This window comes from Sphaeramia orbicularis, chromosome 4 (genome assembly GCF_902148855.1).
Source record: "Sphaeramia orbicularis chromosome 4, fSphaOr1.1, whole genome shotgun sequence".
Taxonomy (NCBI): domain Eukaryota; kingdom Metazoa; phylum Chordata; class Actinopteri; order Kurtiformes; family Apogonidae; genus Sphaeramia; species Sphaeramia orbicularis.
Window position 1 is genome coordinate 36,028,721 of NC_043960.1, and position 23,051 is coordinate 36,051,771.

At 40.9% G+C, this 23,051-nt stretch overlaps 1 protein-coding gene across 4 annotated transcripts in view; it reads right to left on the minus strand.

Annotated features, from left to right (window-relative positions):
* lnx1 (ligand of numb-protein X 1) overlaps positions 1 to 23,051 on the minus strand; it is a 34,968-nt gene that overhangs the window by 6,989 nt on the left and 4,928 nt on the right. The window contains exons 1-4 of one of the 4 annotated variants that reach the window (XM_030132406.1): positions 15,181 to 15,907; positions 4,591 to 4,838; positions 2,729 to 2,884; positions 377 to 585 (exon numbers count right to left, since the gene is read on the minus strand). In XM_030132406.1, the coding sequence (XP_029988266.1) occupies positions 377 to 585; positions 2,729 to 2,884; positions 4,591 to 4,838; positions 15,181 to 15,272 (705 nt within the window). In that variant the 5' untranslated portion in view covers positions 15,273 to 15,907. Of the gene's footprint in view, positions 1 to 376; positions 586 to 2,728; positions 2,885 to 4,584; positions 4,839 to 15,180; positions 15,908 to 23,051 lie in introns of those variants that run through there. The other 3 variants (XM_030132405.1, XM_030132404.1, XM_030132403.1) reach the window with 3 other exon arrangements.

The window sequence follows — 23,051 nt, forward strand, 5'->3', positions numbered from 1 at the left end:
ACAACTCTGCTAAACTTCCCTCCAGCAGCTTGAAACAGTGTCATGTTATCCATCTTCAAGCACAGTCTATTTTTAAGAGTGACAGGAAAAACAGCAGGAGGTCTATATACAGTACGTTCAGTACTGGCAACATCCTGTCTATTCATTGAACCCATGGTTAGAGTAGGGCCTGGAGTAACACTTAACACAAGAAGTATAAGGCCAAAATGCATGTATTAGACTTCATCTACAACAAACTACTATTGGTTCAAACATAACTTAAACGTAACCCTAACCCTAAAGTGGGATGCTGTAAGCTTGAACTCCTAGTCAATGTTTAGATGTACTTAAGCTCTGGTGATTCATTATATAACATATATGAATGTTACTGCAATACCTTTAGGATCATGTCCCCAGGCAGCAAGCGTCCATCACGAGCAATGACACCTTCTCTGTAAATATCCTGGATGAGAATTCGAACCAAAGGGGTCTCATTGCCACCAACAATGCTGATGGCCAGAGGCTCTGAAGGATCCACCCTTGTGATCTTAATACTGGTAACTTCACCATCAGGAATCAGGTGATGGAGCTGTGGAAGAGCCAGCACTGTGGGAGAAGAAGAAAACGGCTGAGTTTAGTTTTTACTGTACAACAAGAAGACAATTTTGAGAAACGGCCAAATAAAACAGATGAGGAAGTGAGAGAGTGGAATGAAGAGAGAGAGAGAGAGAGAGAGAGAGAGAGAGAGAGAGAAGGGAAATGGGAAAGAGACATGCATCCAGGGAGAGAGAGCGGTAGACCAATGTAGTGAGGTTCAGTTGTGGAACCAGCTGTCTCTACTCCCTTAGGTTACTAAAACAAACTTGTACAAGTCAAAAGGGAAAATTTACTTGGCTGATTATCCTGCCTGATGTTTGTATCATTAGTCACCTACATCTGTAGCAAATATGCTTGGGAAAACCCTCAATTTCAGATTTCCACAAGGTTATTACTTGGGCGGGGGGGCAGAAACGAAGCTATAATACATTCAAGCTTTGAACTGTGATGATTTTAATTGAACAAATCATGTGTTCTTTAGAAGTCCACCATGAAAATAAATGCAGAAATTAGTTCTATACTAATACAAATATTTTGCAAAATCAGCATAAGAGCTGCTGCATAAGCTTATGCTCTGGTGGCATTTATGTCTATCCATATGGACCACGAGATTTTGTTATGGTTCTCTAGTGTTTATTCCAACATATGTGTGTTTTGTGTTCGGTTAGCACCAGCAGTTACATGTTTATAACTACACTTGACATTGATGCAACACTTCACTGGCATTAAACTAACTCATTCTAAACAACTTGTCCACTAGTCCTCTCATGCCAGTGGTGAATTCCACTTTAACAGCAGAATGACACATCCTGGAACAGGCTGAGTGGAAGTGGGTGGGGATATTTTGTGACTATTTTGGCTAACAGTATCAGCCAATGACTGACGGAGGTTATATATTCCTCACTCTATGTCTTTTTCTTTGGTTATGTGAAATTTCCTGTCTTTGCCCAGTCCTCAGTGGGCCGTTTCCCTCAGTGTCTTTAGCTTTGTATCCCCAGCCATTTGTTCTACTCACGCTGCACTTTCTCCATTCCAAAGTCAATATTTTGTCTTTATCGCAGCAGATTGCTTCAAGGGTGGAGAGCACATTAACACAGAGACCTGCAGCGGTTATGTAAGCCTTCCGTCAACCTCAGTCTTTCCCATAGTCCCATCATTTCTCTTTGCAACCAGACATCCATGCCTTTATTTGCTTCCTTATCACCATTGGGTTTTTTTTTGTTTTCTATATTTGTTCTTCTATCCATTAGTTCTGTATGGCTCTAACTCCACTTCTTCCTGCATCCTTTCGTCTATCTTTGTCTCTCTAGTGGCAGGCAATGAATATTTAATCTATTCTCCCAGCCTCTTCAATGATGGCCTCAGAGAATTATCTAGTCCCTGATCATTCGTCATCCTTCATTCTTACGCAATACCACATTCCTGCCCTTCCTCCCATCACACTGCAGGTCTTCAGCATTATTTTCTCGTTTACAATATTTCCTCCACTCTACTGCCACCAGGATTGGGCTGGATGTTCTTTACTGTACAGCATCTTATGGATCTACCATGTGAAGAACACTTTCTCTCTGGGGAGTCCTAAATCAAGATGGTGCAAACCTGACGACCCCAGCTTTGCAGATTGTAGAAAGAAGAGAAGGCATTTAGAGAAGGAAGAGAAGGGATTTAGAATGACAAGTGAAGAATAGTAGAAGGACGAGAAAGAAGAGGAGAGAAACAGAAGATGGAGAAGGAAGATGACGAGGGAGAAAATAAAGTGGATGGAAGAAGCTGACAGGGGAGGGAGGAGACCATCAGCATGCTTTTCAGCGACCTCCTGTATCCCGTCCCCGTCTAAAGTGCCTCAGGCTAACATTCTCCCTACTGATCTGTTTGTAGTGATGCACCAGTGGACTTATGCAATCTGCAGCTGAATTATTAAAGAAACATATGCTGCTGTTACACTGTGGACTCCCAGCTGTGTCACCCTCCCTGTACATCTGAGGGAACATCACAAATAACACAGACACAGCAACTCTAGAACACGTCAAGTACTGTTCTTTGAGTCTTCTTCAATCATAAAAACACAGATGCAGCAGTGACTTAGAGTCAAGACACAGCGTAAAAATATACACATTAAAGAAACACACACACAAGTAAACAGGGTCCATACCTTCCTGTGGCACACTGGAATTCCTTGCATTGTCTCTCTCCTCAGATGTCTCATTGCTGACTGCGTTGCCACTCTTAGTCCTCCGCAGGACACTGAAAGCCCGATTCAACCTCCTGAAGGAGCGACTCCTTACTGAAGAACGGTCAAAATTTCTGACTGCAAAGAACACAAGGGAGAAACAGAGGCACTTTATAGATTACTTCATCCTCAACATGCCCGGACATGCCTGACTCTGCTTCCTTACAGCCAATCAGGTGCCTCCTCAAGATGTTGTACATGTTTGTCTGAAATAGCAAGTAGGATGGAATTCTATAAGAAAAGATTGTGGAATTCATTTCATTTACATTGTGACAGTGAGGTAAAGAACATAAGTTGGCACTGGCTCTTTTTTGTGAATTCACACAGAATGACAGAGCAGAGTTTGATTTTGTATTCATTTCTAATCATTAAGGCAAAGCAAGATTTGTATCTTAAATATTTTGGAGTCATTTGCAGTTCAGTTCACACCTTACACACTAAAATGGCCTAATTGAAGGGCAGGAGTCATGTAGTGTCCTACAGTTTAGATTTTGACATGACAAATGTGTATTCCGAGACATCAGGAGATTTTAGAGACTCTTATAACATGACTGGAAGGGGGAAAAGTTAACTAGGTCAGAATGTATGCATGTAGATTTTTCCCCAGTGATGGGAACTGCCAAATGAAGTTAACACTAAAGTTGACAATCTTCCCACTATTTTGCAAACTATTTTTTAGTTCCCATACGAATAAATGAAGAACAGGTTTTTTTTGCCTGCAGTCCGAGCTTTACTGCTGATGTTTGTGTTTAGCTACTTTCAGAAAGCTTTTTGTGAATCGAAGAGCTTCTAGCAACTGGTGGCCTTTCAATTAATAAACACCATGTTTGCCAAGTCACATGGTTACGTAATTACATCTATGATGTAACACACTGTCGACTCTAGTGGCCACATGAAAAAAGTGAAGGGACTCTTGTCTGGTTCTTTTCTTAGAAAAAGCCAGACAGCCTACAAGAGGCTGCAGTGGCAAGGCAGCAGCCCCAGAACGGCTGCACCGAGCTTGGGGCAGAGAGCCTCTGCAGCGCCCCTCCCTCCCTCTGCGGGTCCGGGGAGATGCGAGGGCTCCTGACAGCCACATTATTCTTTAAAAGCGCCAGCCGCTTCTGGAGCTGACAGCTTGTTCAGCAGTAGTGGCGCTCGTGGTGGTGGGCGCTGGGCTGGCTGGGCCTAAAGTGCTGGTGCAGCGTCATTTGGTGTCCCCACTGCCTGTGTGCTTACGGTAGGTGGGTTTTAGGGGGAGGGGTTGAGGGGAACACTCGTGACTGCTTCCTGGTTTCACAGGTGGGAGAAATAGAGGGAGAACTGCAATCACGTCATTGGGCATTAATACACACTTGCATCGGCTATATTTAACCTACCTCTCCTTCCAGTTCTCCTTGACTGCATAATGTGCCTGCCCTCTCAGTGACTTTCCTCTCACTGTTTCTCCTCTGTTTTCCACAAAGAGAGATTGTATGGATTGGTGTGAACAAAACAAGGCAGAACAGCTAATTGGCCAACAGGATTTCTATCAGAGATCATTAGGGACAACAATGACTGTATTTGAGGTTGAACGAACGTCTACATTGTGAGTGTACAGGTGTAAATGAACGTCTGAAAATAGATCACAAGCATCTGGTTTTGAGATGATGTGACTGTGACCAGAAAGCCCTCTACTTTTTAGTGATTTTCAGTCTGTCATTCTTGGAAACACACTTTCCCTGTAGCTGTAACGTCATGCGGGACTGAACATGACCACATACAGACATAAACACACAAACATCCGTTCGCTCACTCACACTCACTCTTCTTGGTGCTGCTGCGAGCAGCCAAACTAGTCGTGCTGCCCGACTGGCTGTTGTCCTCCATGCTGGGGTCAAAGGCAGGGTTGACCAGACCGGGCTCATCTGACAGGAGAGCCACTGCAGCCGAAGTGGGGCCGTCATTGGGTAACGTGGCGATGGTGAGTTCTGATGTGCTGTCGGTACATTCGCCCTCTTGAGAGCGTCGCTTCCTGTCCGCTGAGAGTCCATAGTGAGAGGCTCCTTTACACCTGCACAATCAGAACAGGAGGCAAATGGTTAATTTAAAACTTAGGATAACAACTGCACATTTAATACTATGCTATGTTTGACAAAATAATAAGATCAATGATATGATATGGTATGATATGATATGATATGATATGATATGATATGATATGATACCCCAAATGAGACAAACGAGAAATTCAAACTACATGCAGATTAAGTGTTTCCCAGTGGTGATTTCTATTTCTTTGGTCAGATTTCTGGAGGTCATCAGACTGATTTGGGTTCGAGTTGTCATATAAGTCATTTGGTTTTATAGAAATGGGCGACTGACTACTTTAATGACTAGTCAGAACTCCACCAGAAGCACAAGAGAAAACAAATTTGCATCACTATTGTGCAGACTCAGGCTCCAGGTGTTACAATATGGCAGCTGTGGTATTTTTGCTTCACTTTCCATAAGACAGAAAACAATGATGCATTGTCCAAATTTATATAGCTTACAATACAAGTACAATAAGTAAAAATGAACTGATGTGTGGAAAATGCACTGCACATTGAAACAGTTAAGGGCAGCAATAATCAACATCATTTATCACAGTAGAGTGCACGTCAACAAATTCATGTTAACATCGAATAAAAAGGTCAGAATGTCCAGACTGACGTGAACAGATTTAGTATCTCATCCAGCCTGAGGCTTTCTGCACACTGACCTATGTGATGCTTTGAGACTGATTCACACAAAGGCACACAAAGAAAGCTTATCTGAATTCAACACTTGCTCTATACAATATAAGAGTCAATACAAAGGGCCACAACAGCCAAGGCTTTGACAGAATATGTTTCCTGGTACACTCCAACTAACTGAAAGAGAATTCACAAAGTATCTTTAAAAAAAATTATATGAGAAATGTTATATTTTCTCTCTGAAAAATATTCTGTTTTTTTTTTTTTTGCCTCCCCGTGCTTGCACAATTTCTTTGTGACACTATCTGTAATCATATGTAACAGGTTTTCTCTGAGGTTGTGTGAGTGTGAGTATCCCTGACAGATGATTGAATGCAAATGTAAGAAAATGCAATTTAGAAAGTAGAGCGGGTGGGTAACTGACACAGTATTTGAATAAAATACAGAGATCCTCTGAATGTTGTTTTTCCCAAAAACAAATCAAATTTCTAAGTTCCAGATGTCTTCTGGCTGTCAACAAGAACATAACCACTATACACAGTATTACTTGCTCTCTCATAAACACATAGGCAGATACCCACCCCTGAGCACTCACACATGTATTACGCAACACAGCATAAAAAGCCTTTCACACTGACAATATTAAATTGGAAATGTTTGTGTGTGAATTAAAGATATCCCTACAGAGAAGAGTATTGTATTGTTGGAAAATTTTCCTCCATCTGTAAGCCATAAAGACTTTGAGCTGACGCTTCATCAGAGGCAGGAATAACACTGGCTTGTCTCTCTGGCTGTCTCTGAGGAGCCATCAGCACAAACATTAACTGGGTTTTAATGAGCTGGATCAAACCCAGGCTCTGCTTCAACAGTAGCTCAGAAAAACAAGAAGAGCAGTTTCCATCCTCCTGTGTTTTAAAATGGGTTGGGCACGCTTCTTACGTAAGAGAAGTAAAAAAGGAGCCATAAAACGTCACCATTGCAACCTGTGTGAGGACACATGCTAGTGAACTATTTCAACCCATGAAAGCTCTTAGGTCTCTGGGGGAAGCACGTCACTTGAAGTAGCATTTTGTCTCAATAACAGAGCTGTCTGAGTGGGTTGTGCACCCTGTCCATATTTCAGAGAGAAAATCATTTCATCTCAAAGCAGGTTCTATATCTCACTTGTAGCCACTGGTCAAAGTCCCGACATTACACAGAGTTGAAGTTCCCATTGATCTGAAGCTGCAATTTGTAACGAAACACTGCGATATAGCCCACGTCTCTGCACACGTGTGTTTCCATGCACCTGTGTGTGGGCAGTGCTGCTGTGAGTTATTCTTGTTCATTCAGTTAGTAAATTGAATGCTATCGAGCATGTCCATGCAGCAACATACCACTTAACTGAGTGAAGTGGTTGAATAGAGCAATATTTCAATCAGCAGCAACAGAAAGGGCAGTGCTGCAGTCTTGGGGCAGACACTTTCCTTGAGTCCCTCCCTCATCAGTTTGAGGGAACAAAAACACATCTAGCACTCAAATCACTGTTTTCAAGGGGTTCAACTCTAAAAAAACAGCAATTGCCAAAACAAATATCTGTGTGCAGAGTTAGGTTATTGACCACTGTCAGGTCAGCTAATCGAGGACACTTCACCAATTAATGGGGAGAAACTGAGCTGCAAACCATGCAGTTTTTGGACAACTTGCTTTAATTCCTGAGCCACAGCTAGCAAAAGTAAATTACGTATATTTAAGACAAATTCCATGAGAACTTTTTAAATCTTTGGTGAAAGTATTTAGCAGACTGACTTGACTTTCATTGCTATTCATCTTTTTTAAAATTTATTTAATTTATTTATTTTGAACATACTAAGAAACAAAATAAAACAAAATGAAGCAAATTAAGACAAAAACAAAATAACATTTAAATGAACAGAATCTATCTTCAAGTACCTGCAAGTCTGAATTTTGCATGGTCAAAAAGAAGTAGGAAGAAGGATAAACTTATTTAATCCTACCCCTCAAGTACTTTTATTCTATAAAGGTGGACAGTTCCACAACATCCACCTTTGGACCTTTTTGTCCAAACGTGAAACCGCAAATTAAAATCCCATGCACCAATCCAGTAACAAAAATGTAAAGAAAGGTAGAAATCCAAAGCCACATTAAATTCAGCTGTTAAATATTCCACCACACTCCAGGATACAGATATATATTATATAAAATCTCCAACTACACACACTTGGCATCAGATCAGCTCAAGTTCTCCAGTTTGGAGCTGCTGTGACCATCCCTCTGAAACAATGCCCTCATTAACTTTCATTTCTCCCAGCTGTTGTTAATATCTTCATCTGCATAGAGATGTGCTCCTCACCAAAGCTGTAAAAAGCAGCACTGGCTAACTCTCTTAGTTGGACTATTGAACCCGTCGCTGATTAGTTCCTTTGATAAATAAAGACATTTGATCTAAGAATTTTGTTTAATAGCCATTTTGTCTTTTCTGCTAATGTGTGGCTCTGTTTTTTTTCTTTGCTTTACCTTCTTTTCTGTTTCTCTCACACGCTTCACATACACTCCTTTGATATGCTCTTATATAGTCTCGTTGTTCGAGCTGACTATATGGAACTGAAGCCTTTTAGACAACATTCCTCTGTTTCACAGTGGGTAGTGGAAAATGAAAAACCACAGTCAGTCAGTGGAGATGGGCAAATACTGTTGAATACAGGTTCATTCAGTTACATAAATCTAACAGACCACCCAAATCTTAGCAAAACATCTGCCTAAGTTTTAATGAATGCACTTTATACACATTTGAATATGTATTAGAGGAGGCTATCTGAAGCTTTAAAGGGTTTTGTGTCAAGAACATGATTCTAAGTCACACAAAGAGGATAAAAAACAATGAGAACTGCTTTTTAAGAAGTAGCACTATGGGGAACAACAGATACAAGCTGCGGTTTTCTGATATGTTCCAGAAACACAGAGGCCATCACAACAGACAGCAGCACGCAGCCATTGTTTAGAGCACGAGTGGCTTATTAAAGGCTTTGTCTCCCGTTAATTAAAATCCTATTCCTCAAAGGGATTCAAGCTGCCTTTAAACCATACTTTAGCCATATCATAGCTCCTTAGACTATGAATGTCTGCGTTTTCATGTTAAGAGCCGAGATTGAGGTTAAAGGCAGGGAGGCATGACAGAAACCCCTTGTCTCGTTCACCAGGGTGGTCTCGGAGCTTTGGAGCCAAGGTAAGCGGGCCAATTAAGTTTCCCTGAGAGTTGCAGCGTATACAGGGACATATGTTCGTAAAGGCGCCCATGTACATACATTTGCACTTGTTATTTCCTTTGCTCTTTGCTTCCATTTATAAAGAAGCATCCTTTTGTGTATAATGAGGGCATGTGCAGTGGTTTTCTTTACAAATAAAGCACAGTTTTTCTGAGGATGATGGCTGAGCTTAGAGAGTGCTCATTAGCGCTGCAGTATCCTGGTCAGCACAGCCTCAGTTATCACATCATCTCACTAAATCCTGGGATCTGTGGGGAGATAAGGAGTGAAGATACCCAAACATCCTCAGCACACTGCGCACTCATTCTCCCCTACTCCCTTCTTCTTCTTCTCCTTCTCTATCTCATCCTCCTTTCCTCATCAGACCCCCACCCACACACACCCCTATAACAATTACCCACGAAGCTGGCAGTGACTTGGTGGTCGTGTGAGAATGCCCTGGCTGTGACACAAACAGCCTTGTTCTTGTGATGTGAAATAAACACCAGCTCACAACTAATCAAAGCCTGTGAGATTCTCCAATCCTCTTTAGGGGTGAGTGGATTATCCTTCCTAACCCAAATACTGTCTCCGCTCCCTGACTGCTACGGACAATCATGTTGGGCCACACTCTGCATACAGGGCAAATTAACTCAATGGAGATGGCAATAGCAGGTCAGATATGCAGATACTGAAACTGGAGACTCTGGATAGTTTTGTCATGATCCAAGTGTGTAAAAACAGGGCACAGTGGCACAGACTAAACAGGTAAATGCATCCAAACTGGCATTTATTCACAAAGTCAGTCTACATTTTGGGGCTACATTAGTCGGACCTCAGTTCAACCTTGCTCATTTTGAAAAGTTGAGTTCCCTCTCTACCTTCTACATCTTTATTAATCTGAGAGCAGCAGAGGGAGTTCTTCCTTTCTGTGACAATACACTTTTCTGATGAAAATACACTGGCAACAACTGACATCTCAGAAAAGAAAGGAAAGGAAGGGGGAGTAAAGAGAAAAAAGTGCCCAGTTTCACTTGAAGCCTTGAGGTACCCTGCAGGTTGTTCTCACCAAAGAACATGTGAAATATAGGGTTTTTATATAAACTATGTGTGATATATCTATAGCGTCAAGTGTGACAGAATGTGTGAAAAGCTTAAAACTATCAGCATGTGTGTGAGTGTGTGTTTGCATGGAATGCTAAAAATACAGAGTACTTGCAAATGGTGCAATGAACTGCCATGATCTGTCGGTTTGGAGCACAGAAACATCCCCAGCTGGACAAAGAACAAAAAACTTTATCCTCTCTGCAATATCTCACAGTAAAAAGAAACAATGGGAAGGAAATGGTCTCTAAATCTGGAAATGCTTTATGACCCCTGGCTTTAGTCAACATTTACTCCGGCTGATTCAGGGACAGAACTGCTGAGAGAAAACTGTCTGTCCATTATACCTTCTGGCTAACATAAATCGAGGGGTAACTCGCTTTAGAACAGACTAAGCAGAAAAACACACATAAACAAGCAATAATAGTGATAAAGTAATGGGAGTATTGGTGTTTATCAGCTGAATTTATGTTAATATAAATTTGAACTGAGTATTTTCCCAGGATTAGATTGGTATATCAATTACTGTTTTTCCACACACTTGGCTAGATGCCAAACGCATAAAGTTAGGTTTGATTGTGCAGAAACAGACAGAGTGATAGATAGTTACATAAAGAGAGGGAGAGGAGGACGACATAAAGATAGACAGAGTAATCCTGTTAATGATGAACTAGAGGAGTGTTAATCAGAGGATGCGCTGGTGTGTTGATTGGATCCGCCTGCTGTGCAGGGTAATCCCATCTGCTGCATGAGGAGGGGGCGAGGCTACAGCTACAAGGGACAGTCACAGCTGTGGGAAGAAATTTTAGCTAATCTTGTTTGCAAAGACAGATCAACTAAGTTGAGGGCAGAGGCGAAGCTCTGGTTGGGTATGACTTCATGCAGTCTTTTAAGAGCTGCAGTGCATGCAGAAACCAAAAGTGAATGTGTACAGCAAACACATGGCAGAAAAAGTCCTTTGTGTTCAAAGTTTCCATTGTGCACCCCAGTGCTGAGCAGTGGCTCAGCAGGTTTGGCATGCTTATACATCTGTGTGTTCTGGAGCGCAAAGACAAGGTCTCAGAGCCAGTGCAGAGTCAGTCTAGTCAGCCTGTTGGAAACTGAGTCATGGTTTTCAGACAATCAATACACACAATGATTAGTTGTGCCCTGACCCCATGATCAGGATGGGAAGACATTTATGCAGCACGTTTTGTGTCAGTGTCTGCTTTCAACATAGAGTGGAATCTCACACTGTTTCTGTCGACACAGAGGACCCACACAGGAAGTACTAGAACTGATTTATTCCCCGTTCTCTGGCTGAGCAGGATCTCTGCTTACTAATGCACCTTACGTGTGTCCACCTCAACTGTGGCTGTTTTCCAGCTCTGCAGTGAATTACTATGTGTACATTTCCTCAGTGAAGTGCAGACAACTGTAATCCCCTCTACGCTACAGTACATGATCATAGAGAATCCCCACAAGGCCGCTGTCCCACATTGCTCTCTGTGCCTTTTAGCCCATATTCCTCACTCTATGTCACTGTAGCCCTTGGCAGTGTCCTGGTTTCTCTACCTCCATGTGCTACTGTACAACTGCCTGAAAAATGGCCAGCAATGGTCAGTCCAACCCAAAGCCCTGGCACTCTGGGCACTCAGCAGGGCACCATTCACGTGACAGATTAACTCCACACTGCTCTCCTCTCTGCTGTCAGTTACACTCTACTGGCTCTATGCTCTGCAGGCCACTCATATGGAACCGCTCCTACAGATTAGCTCACTGCAGACAAGGGACTGTAAAAAAATACTTTTGTTAAACATGTCAAGCCTCAAAGACCCTAAACACCAAGCAGACTTTGAGCTTGCAAGAGACAAAGGTTAACAGATACTTGTTTTCATAACACACCCATCTTCAGTGATATGTGTAAGGAAGTAGGACACTTGGTATAAATGATTAAGCACAAATGTGTTGAGAAGACTGACAGGAATCTCTTCAAATTCAATAAACTATGTATTTTTAAAATTATAGACCATAACTTGTCGGCCACTTTTAAATTTTCTGTGTATGCTAATGCTCCTAACTCTTAACTTCGAATTATGACTCTGGAAAAGTAAACACTGACCCACTGCTCACTTCTACCCATGAATAAATCAGCACATACATAATTTATCTATTCTTTTGTGACTGTGTATTTACAAAAGCATAGTGTCCACTTCAGTTACACATAGTCAAGTGTGTGTTTGGTGTGTCATTTCATGCAGATAGGTGTTATCTAATATTTATGAATTCATCTATTTGTGAACAATTTCATCGTGTCCTCAGCATGTGTCCACAGCCTCTGGGGCTTTTCATGTTTGATGGTGTGAGCTGTGCTTAACACTGATGGTACTTGTAGACTAATTTTATCCATGCGTATGATGAATGCTCCCATGATGGATTTCCTTAAAGTGCTTCTCACTCTAAACCGCATGCAAAAAAATAATTAAGCTGATTAAATGTTATCTCTTTTTAGGGCTATGCAAGTTGTGCAGGAGGTTGGAAGAAACTTGATTTTTTTTTTTTTTTTTTTTTATCTCTTAGACTCTCTCCCTCTGTCCTCCCCTGTGCCTCAGCCATGCCAGATACAATAAGATAGGTCGAGCTGCCCGGCTACAGAACAGGGATTAATATTTAATCCAAACAAAAGTCTAATTAGCGAAGCCTGCCCTACACTTCAAGTGGCCACGAGGCTGAAGAGGGCACAGTGTGGTGTGCTGCCTTTGATTCGATATGGACGAGACATAAACAAATGAATTTCATTGTTCAGATTCAGTGAGTGTGTGGTGGCTGGGTGGCTAATCCTGTTAGGGTGCGTCCATGCTTAAGATGTCCGGAGCCCTGGGAGTGCGTACAGCTCTTGGTGATCAAACACCTCTGAGATGAGGGCTGAAAGGACGGAAGCTAGGCTAATCATACTGTTTAAGACATCTCAGCTCAGGCCCATAAATGAACCTAGATTAATCATTAATGCTCTACAGCACTGTGCTGTGATTACCAAGAGAGGCCATGTGGACTGGGGGAGGGAATAAGTCCAACTGCGTGTGTGTACGTCTGTTCATGCGCATGTATCTGAAAGTAAAAAGGAAACAATCATAAGCTAGATGTTCTCCTATGTGCCAGTGCTGTTTGTATTGGCTGCTGCTGACAGAGTAAAATGGCAGTAACCATATTAAGCAATTCATCAGAGGCATTTACTCTCCCTCTGCATTCTTGATCTCATATACATCCTGCATGTACCCAATATACTCACTAGACAGGTGTGTGTATGCACATTTAGACAGACCTGAGCCACTCTCATTTTTCCCCACGTATTATAAACTCTCTGTAGTAATCGCATACATTGAACGATGTCAGAAAAGAAAAAAAGGAGGGACAAATCCAAGTGAAGAAAAGAGCAGGAAAAATAGTCACACAGAGAGCTGGAGGCTGCTCCTGTCAGCGGTATGAATAAAGACAAATGGTGTGCCACTGCTCTCTAGCCAGGCAGAAAAACACCACGTCCGCGTTTATCTGCTCCTGGTTTCTCTCTCTGTCATGTCATAATCAGCAAAACCTCACTGTCAAAGTGCAGAAACACACTCCGACCTACACACACTCTTTGTCTGCCTGTCAATAAATCTCACTCACTTGGGGCAAATAGAATCAGAGAGGATATCTGAGCATTTTATTTACAGAACCTCTCGGTCAAATGAGCCACATGCTAGGCATGCTGGGTGCCATCTCCATGGCAGCCGTATGTATGGCCAGATGGAGGGCTGGCACAGGAAGTGACCTTATACCCTCCTGTCTCCTCTCATCTCCTTTGTCCTGTGTCTCCTTCTCCTTTCGTTCTTATTTCAAACATTAAAAACTCTAACATTTCATCTGTGCTGCGTCTCATCTACCAACTTATTCAGCCCTGTGTTGCCTTTTCTTTTCCCTTCTCATCTTCATGTTTGGCACCCGTTGCCATCCAATATGGGCTCTTGGTGTCTGCAGGAGCCAAAGCCCCACTCAGTGGAGAGAGCATACAATGAAATGAAGGGATTTGCAAGGCGCTCCATTGTTCCACACATTCATGGAGCATAATGGGACATTTCCGTAAGACTGGAGAGAGGAGCAGTACCCAGCTTGGGGATCAGAGAGCTCTGGCTTCACATTGAGCTGCTGAATATAGTCAACATTAACTCCCACACAAAGAGAGTCTGGGAGCCAGTTTGGAGGAAACCGTCTAGTCCAGGAGTGGAGGAGTCAAGGACAAGACAGTCACAAGAGAGTGTGTCCGAAAAAGAGAGAAAAACATTAAATTTTATTTTCTAAAATAGAAGAATTACAAACATTTTTGCTATTTTTACATAGACTCATGCTGGTATTATTCTATTTAATAACAAAGACAACAACAAATTTGATTATTGTATTAAGTTATCTATCAACAAACCTTACAAATGGGCAATTTTGCTTTTCTCAGTTTTTTTCTAACACTGTAGAGCTGTTTTGTAATTTGTCACTATTTTCTTTAGTTAATAAACTGAAAAGCCTATTAAGACAAGTTGATATTGACCGCTGAAGCCTTAATGTTGACATATGTATCACAGGTGTTTCCGTCGTGTCACAATACAACAAAAAGCCCCACACTGCTCACCTGTGTGCTTATCTGAAAAACAGTTCATAAATACCGGTTAAATATTAATTAAAACATAATACAGTGCAACTGTGTACCAACGGTTTTATTTTTAAATGTAGGAAAACAACGTATACAAACACTACTGTATATTGAACAGATGCAACCCGTACGAGAAGGAGAGTAACTGGCTATGAATTTTTAATGCAGAGCTAAAGTCTGCTCCACAAACAAACACACTGTAGTTACAACCATCCTCTGCTGAGCAATACTCACAAACACAGTGTTTAAACCCTGCAAGAGTGACAATGGCTTGATGATATATTGCTAAAATCAATACAGTAGTAACGACCACAGTCACACATGATGCTGAAGTGGGAGAGATGCAATACTGCAGTGCTGCTGTGGAGCATCCAAACTGTCCTGGACAGTACAGAGCCCTACCTGCCCTCCTACCTTTAATGCACCTTAGTGCCAAGCGAGTCAATGATCACAGTATCAGGAAGCAATTCTCTGGTCATCGTCACACTTAGAAGTATGCTCAACGTGGCAAGTTGAGCACAAATACGCATACATGTCCTGACTGAACCTCTGAGTCAATACTTGCTATATTGCAAGTCAAAGAGGAAAACAAACATTGCACAGACTGTTGATGGAGGGGAGAGATGGGATGATGTGGATGAAGGAGGTGTAGCTGGGTGTTGTACTCACAGCTCAGAATAGAGGATGTGCAGGTTGCCCAAATTGTCTGTGTAGTTGGCTGGGCTGAGCCAAGGCAGGACCAGCAGCAACAGAGCCTTCATGGTCAACGCTCAGCTCTTTTTCTTCCCTTTTCCTCCTCTCTTTCCCCTTTTTCTTTTTTCTGCACTGGAGCTCTCTCCTCTTCTATTCCCCCCTCCTCCCCCCCCTCCAATTCTCCGAACCTGGCCGTGCTGACCCCCCTCTCCTCGCCTTCTTCTGTTTTTTTTTTTTTTTTTTTTCCAGAGGTACTCTACGATCAGAATTAATACTTCACTTCCTACCGTCTCAGTTTTTCTCTGCCTCTTTGCTTTTGTCCCCTCTCCTCTACTCTTTCTCTGTGAGCCGGACAGTTCCTTCCTGCGCCTCAGGCTGGTTGCCTGGTCATCTCAGCTGCAGAGGCAAACGGGCCAGTTGCCAGAGGTTGAAGACGGAGTGGATGAGGAGGAAGAAACAGCAGAAGCAGGTGCAGAGCAGAAGTCCCGTTGTGGCACAGGAGGCAGAGGAGAAAGTGCAAGAACAAGAGGAATGAGACCCATGCAAAGGTGGCACATTTGGAATACAATTTGAGATGTGCAGCCCCTTAATCTGCTCTGGGCACTGTCGAGTTGTAAGAGGATTTGCGCTCGTATGCGTGTGTGTACATGTCTGCCTCCCTCGATGTGTGTGTGCGTGTGTGTATGTCAGAGAAAACAGTGCAGGCTGTGACTTATACTGCAGCAGAAACCACTGAGGGGGGAGATGGAGCAGACCAAACAAAGACGGGGGGGGGGGGCTACCTGGTGATGCTCTGATTGGCTGCATCCTCCCACCCTTTCACACACATACACACACACACACACTCAGACATATACACACACGCACAACCTCTGCATTCACCTCCCCCCGCCTGCACATACGTCGGCCCGTGAAGGAGAGCATAAAGGGGAGGGAGAGAATATGTTACCTCCAAACCCTCACCCCCCCCCCTCTAATGATGGACTGCTCCCTGTGCAGCAGATTGGTCTGATCGCTCAAAAGAATCTGCCTACATGTGTGAAAAAAAAAAAGACAGAGCATGACCAAAACACACCAGCAAATCAATATTATTTGTAGGCATAGAGGCTTATTATGGTGAGTGACATGAAAGAGAAAGACAGGAGCAGAAAAAAACAAGATTAGGAGTCGATCTCAATTCACCATCTAATTGCATTTTTCATTCATTGAATCAGAGATTTATTGAATGTCAGGAAATGTGAACAAAGAGAAAAGGGTAACGCGTGCAGATTATGACCACTAGGAAAGGTTAAACACTCCTGTGATCACTATCGGATTTGACAGATCGTGCTTAAGCGCTCAGCCGGGAGGTAAATTAAAGAGTTAAGGATGTGTATGAGGAAAAAATATGCCAACATGATACATATAATTAAACAGGAGGTTATGATTCAACATAGTTTAATACTGCAAGCAAGAGGATCTATACACAGTTATTTTTAACAAGTGATTTTCAGAAAACTATCATTGTAAAGAACTGATGCATAAAATCTGAATTAAATATTCATGTTTACAGACGCCTAGCAGCACAGTTTCACATCACAACCAATTCCACCCTCAACTATGGTGGCCACATACAAGTGGAAGTCCCTCATTAAAGATAGTGTCTATTTTTGGGATTTTAATACCTACCCACATTCAAATGTATTCAAAAATAACCTGTGATATACTGTGGAAGGTAGTGGAAATGCACATTAATACTGGATGTCACCCATTATAAAACAGCCAAAACAAAGAGGAAGTCTGTTTAGAGTTGGTGGATTATGTTAGTGCCTCATTCTAGGGCAATGAAAACACAATTCTTTTGTGTGATTACACTTTAATGAAATCATAATGATGAATATCATACTCTGTTTCTGCAATTATATCCTCCCAAGTCATTCTAAATATTATGTAATGCACCTTTGGGAGTTTTTCATTGTAAATATAAAGAGAACAGTGAGCTCTGCATTTGCATTTATGTAACATGCAGGGGTCTAAAGCTTCCCTATATAAAATTCATGCATATTTCTTACACAAAGTTTGTGTCTGTTACACTGGGAGCTGATGTTAGCTAATTCCATTTCTAAGCTAATGGTAGCTAATGTTGCTGCTGTAGAGGAGCAGAAAAGAGTAACCTGAGGAACTCTCGGGCAGGTCTAGGGATTTTCATGGAAAAGTCAACCTGTACACAGAAACAGGTTGTAGAGTCTGTTAAAATGTTGTTGACTTAAAAATGGAGTTAGATCGTGTCAACAAATGAACCAGATCTTTACACATAAGCGATTACGTAAGAGTTACTGATTTTCAGAGGTGTCAAGTAGTGAAGTACAAATTCTTCATTACCTTACTTAAGTAGAAATTTTGGTTATCTCTACTTTACTGGAGTAATTATTTTTAGATGACTTTTTACTTCTACTCCTAACATTTTAAAAATAGCTTTGTTACTCCTATTTCATTTCTGCTTGTTTTCATTCCAACTTGTCATCGTTCAAATAAAAATAACCTATCCAGATAAATCGCACCACCCGGATAGAGAGAATTTGATTGTGGTTGGATGAGAAGTATAAACATATACTGTTCCAACACCCTATTGGTTTGTATGCGATCCATCACACTTGATATTTTGCACTATTACAATACTTATATTCAGCTAGTCATCATATCTTCTGCTCCATGAAACACATGTTAATGCTCAGTAGGACACATATATGGTTCTTTAATACATTTGCATTGGACTAAAATGCGTTCATTTTCAATGGGCATATATTTGGCTGAAACAGGTAGACTAGTGCATCCCAAATGTTTCAACATTAACATTTTAAGATAACATTATGGTCATTATGGTCTCATGAAAAATGTTTTTTGGGGAGGTGGGGTATCGTACTCTCGGACCCTACCGTCTAAGCTTTTGTCCTAATGGTATTTTTTCCCCTTATATTTACTTTTATGCATTAAGTACTTTTACACTTTACTTGAGTAAAAAGCTTGAGTTGATGCTTCAACTTCAACCCTAGTATCTATACTTCTACCTGAGTAATGAATGGGAAATGGAAAATACAGTTTCACAATCATGATGTAGTGGTACTCAAGTGTATCCATACTTTTTCACTCCTAGAGCGATGTATGCTGATGAGTCATCTGCTGAGTAACCTTAACTTAAAGACAATGGAAAACAACATTCATCCAAACTACAAATTGGAGACAGTTTGTTTTCGGTGTGTATTTTTGTCTTCTTTTTTTTGTTTTCCTCACTTCTGCTCTTTTTATACCTGAAGCAAACTCAAAGAGAGACAGGGAGTGATGGTGACTAATCTATTTTCATCCCAGTCTGTCAAATCCAAAACCATCCCTTTTTTGAGGCTTACTTATTTTTTTATTTATTCTATATTGAGTCACATCAGTTTTATTTATACTTTTGCAAATCACAACTTTGTCCCAGCATCTTCCTCAATTCTTCTCTTTATTTTGAGCTTTTACTCACTTTCTTCCTATCCTATCCTTTTCCTTTTCATTTCTTGTTTTTCTCCTCTTACCTTTTTTTCCCACCGTTATCCGATTTTCATAGTGCTGAGCTGTCTGCTACCCTCGAGAAAGACACTTAACTGGTGTAAATACCCTGTCTGAATGAATATTTCATGGATGGAGGTAGTGTGGTTACAGGCTGAATTTGTCTGTGTGAGTGTGTTTGCGTCTATGTGTGTGTTAATGCATGCAACTGTGCATATTGAAGCATAAGTTGTCCTGCGGTATTTGAACAGTACGCACAGCAACAAGACCACAGGGCACGTAGGAAATGGAAATGTAATTGGATTGTGACAGGATGCAGTTTGTGAACAGAAACCAGTCTGCCCCACAGGAGTCATTTCATACACTACCACATTAGCTCACATTCACAAAAATATCATCATACATACACATACATGCAAGCACACACACTCACAACCCATTATTTCTTTTCATTTCCCTGTCACAGCAGCCAATTTCTCATTTTGATGTCAAGTCAAAAGAGGGTTATTTTTAAAGGTATAGCAAATTTTGGGATTGAAATTTTGCCTCACAAAGAAAACACGATTCAGAAATAACAGAAAACAATTAAACAGAATCCAATACCCTGTGATGCTTGAAAGTCTCATTGCTTTTCTAAATATTCACAGAAGCTTTGATGAATTCCTCTGTGGGCTTAGAAATTTTTTTACAACAAAAACAGGGAAAAAAGAGAAAATCACCACCGTGCCCGAGGCAGAACATCAGTAAAACCTACACTTGGAACTTTTGGTAAATTAAGTAATAGAAAAATCTAAGTGGAATTCAAAGTAAAGTAAATTAGTTTGAAGCATTACAAACAGCACGCATACATGTAGCTACATGTCATTGGCTGAAAAACAGAAAATACCTGATAGGGTGGGGAGGCATTCATTGTTAGAATTCTGTACAAGCCCTTACAGGATGGACTAGGAAAGCAGAGAAATAGAAAACATCAAATGGTTATGATTTTGTTCTTGATTGCAGTGCTTGTGTCCAGAATGACAATTTTTCTGTGCAAAGGCCAATAAAGGTCATGAATGATTAGATGAGCTTGAAAATGGCTCTGACCAGATGGCTTGGCTGTCTCTGTCCTGACATCTCCTGACCCACTGCCAGGCTCTCAGGCACAGCCAGGGACTGTGTAGTTCAGCACCAAATACCAACAGAAAGACATGCAAAAATATGAAGGTCTTATCTTATTTTTTATGGTAGTTTCTTCCACTATGACACCTTTCAGGTACATAAACAATAACCATCCTTTAACAACATAAAAGAAAACACTTGTTAGACCCCTCACTCATTCTACGTTCAGAAAATGAATTATTGCCATGAAGTAGACATTAAAGAACCTGCAAATGTAAAACCATTTTTTCTCTCTGTATCTGTAACTGTGCTAACAAAAAGTCAGCTCAAGCTTTACTTAAGTAATGTCTAGTCTTAAGACTGTTATAATTACTTCTTATTTTTGTGTCTGTGCATTTCCTTTTTTTGAACCACAGGACATATGCAATGTGTCACGCATTTTTTCCACATTATTTATTCTAGTATTGTTTCATGTTCTCATTATCATGATGTTAAAGGGGTTATATTTTGCTAAACCCACTTTTATTAGTCTTTGGTACATTTATTTGTGTATTTGGACCCTAATAGTTCATAAAGTTTGAATTTGAACTCTCCAGGTGCTGCAAAGTTATCTTTATATTCATTTTGGCAAAAATCGAGTGGATTTCTACAACCTGTTCTAATTCCTTCTTAGTTTCTTACGTCTATAACTAGTTACGTCACGACATTTGCACATACAAGGTCAAGACTTCCGACGAACATTTCTCTGAGTACGACATAATTGTTTGTCAGCACCAGCGGTTGTAGTCCATACTGAAAACATGCCCAAACTTTGAGCTGATTACCTAAAATGTTCAGTTGTTGGTTGAACGGGACAGAGCAGCACAGCCAACAACCTGGAGGGGGTGGGGCGTGAAGTGGTGCATTTGCATTTAAAGGGCCAGCACTCAAAATGCCCTTTCGGTGCCATTACTTAGAAATAGGGTTGAAGATGGACCTGTGGAGTTGAAATAATGAAGAATTCAGACCCAAGCATAGCATTTACAGTTTATGTAGACCACAGGGAAATGTTTTAAAATGCATAATTCCATTTTTAAAAAAAAGCAACCCCTATTCACACAGCTAGAATAAATTCAGTGATATTGAAATTGATCCCCCATGTCTGCTTCTTTATGTGTCACATTCACACTAGAGAAGCAAAGTCTTTTTTTTTATTCTAGCTTAGTGACATTACTGTCATGTTAAGGCTCACCACTTAGAGATAAATATTGAAAGACAGAAAAACGTTCCTTCTGTTTTTGTCATGCATGTCATCCATTTTATCACCTTCTGAAATGTTGGCCTTCTGCAGAATTTATGTTTGCTATTTCAGTGAATATCCATGATTTATTGTGGCATGAGCCTTCTGAATTGGCACCAAAAACACTTTTAAAACTTTAATTTAACATCAGCAGCAGCCTGCATAGTCCTCCACCAGGAAGCAGGATGAATAAATGAAGAAAACAATAAACGTTGCATATCAGGCAGGAATCAATTTCATACATGGTAGATTTGATTACAGATGACCACTGCACTTCTTACATTTTACATTCACAGGTTACACTAGTCTGGTATGAATAGGGCTTCAGATACAACACTGTAATGTCTGGTTTACTTCACAATGTATGAATTTCACTTGTATTTATTGTAGATATATGCGGAACTATTACCCAGACAAAATATCCCTGCCGGGTCAATAACGTATATTTTACTTATCTTATCTCAACTGACATGCAAAGTCAACATCATACACCTGCTGACAGTCACGAGAAAGCAACAGATTCCACATTAAAAGCTTTTCAAATAAAGTGACTATCAGCTCATATTTTACATTAAATGACTTAACCTACTTTATAAGGCTCCACAAATTTTAGAATCTTAAGAAAATGCACGAAAATGACTTACTGCATAATTAGTAGTCTCAGTTATTGATTACTGGTTAAAAAGGCAAACAGGAGAAGTGCTGAAATTGGTGTCTGAGACCTTTTCACATTTTTGCACACAACATGTAGTTTCCTCTCCCTCCCTGGACCTGGCCTTTCACCTCCACAGATAACACCTTCTAACTATGGGAGAGCAGCTGAATCCTTCTGGGAGTAAGCCTCAATGCTCCACACCTCATTATAACATTCACACGACATGAGGAAGAAGTCTGGGAAACAATGAATAAGTGCAGAGAGAGTTGGAGTAAAGGGTAGAGTAGAAGGTGTAAACGAAGTAGAGGTAATGGGAAATGTCTAAGCAGTGAGTGGTGGGAAGGACAAAGGGATGGGGAAGTTACAGAGGTCATAATATTTTTAGCAGTTACAGAGTTTTATACTGGAGATTTTATTCAGTGCAGGGTGAATAGGAGGTTCTCTATATGCCGTCTGTGTGGTGTGTGGCATGATGCACTAATTATCCCACAGGCCTTTGGGCTAGGGGAGTGTTAATGAGCATTAATGAAATCATACTCAGACCGACGGAGAAGCCAAAGTACTGTCTTTTAATGATATACAAACAGAGAAATAGAGCCAAGTTTAGATGAAAGCATGGTTAGAGGAAGTCTCCCCTTTGGGACTTGAGCGTTGGGTTAATGGTGACAGGAATGGCAACCTGTGTTTACAGCAGGTCACTGTTGTTTTTACCAAACTGCCACAGGAAATAGGAAAGAAAATCATCTTAATTTGAAGATGCTGAATTACCTGCTGTCTTTTTTAAGAGGATTAGTCATTTTTATATTTAAAACACGTATCTGAAGGTCAGCCAGTGCTCTCTGATGCATTCATCAGACTAGTGAAAGAGTGTTGAAATACAATGCAGCCAGCAAAAGTAAATGCATAAATAAATAAACACATGAAAGAAGGAAAGTCATTGTATGTTTCTGCAAACCGCCATTTATGATAAGCACATTTTTTGCCCTTCCTCAGTATGTGAGACGTATTTGGGCAGATATGCAAAATCCAGGACACTAGAGAGTAGTGTTTGCATCACAACACTCAATAAAAGCACCAATCAGACAAGAGAGTTAAACCCACAACCACTAAACCACTGCACCGGCATTGACTGAAGTAAAAACAACCTACATTTGTTGTCAGTGAACAATTTATATGTGTATTCATGTCATGGGCATTAGGTAAAAAATTCATGATAACCTTCCATCATATACTGTAATTCAAGTGGTCTGAAAGGAAACATCACTTCTGCCCCTCCTGTTGCTGAGC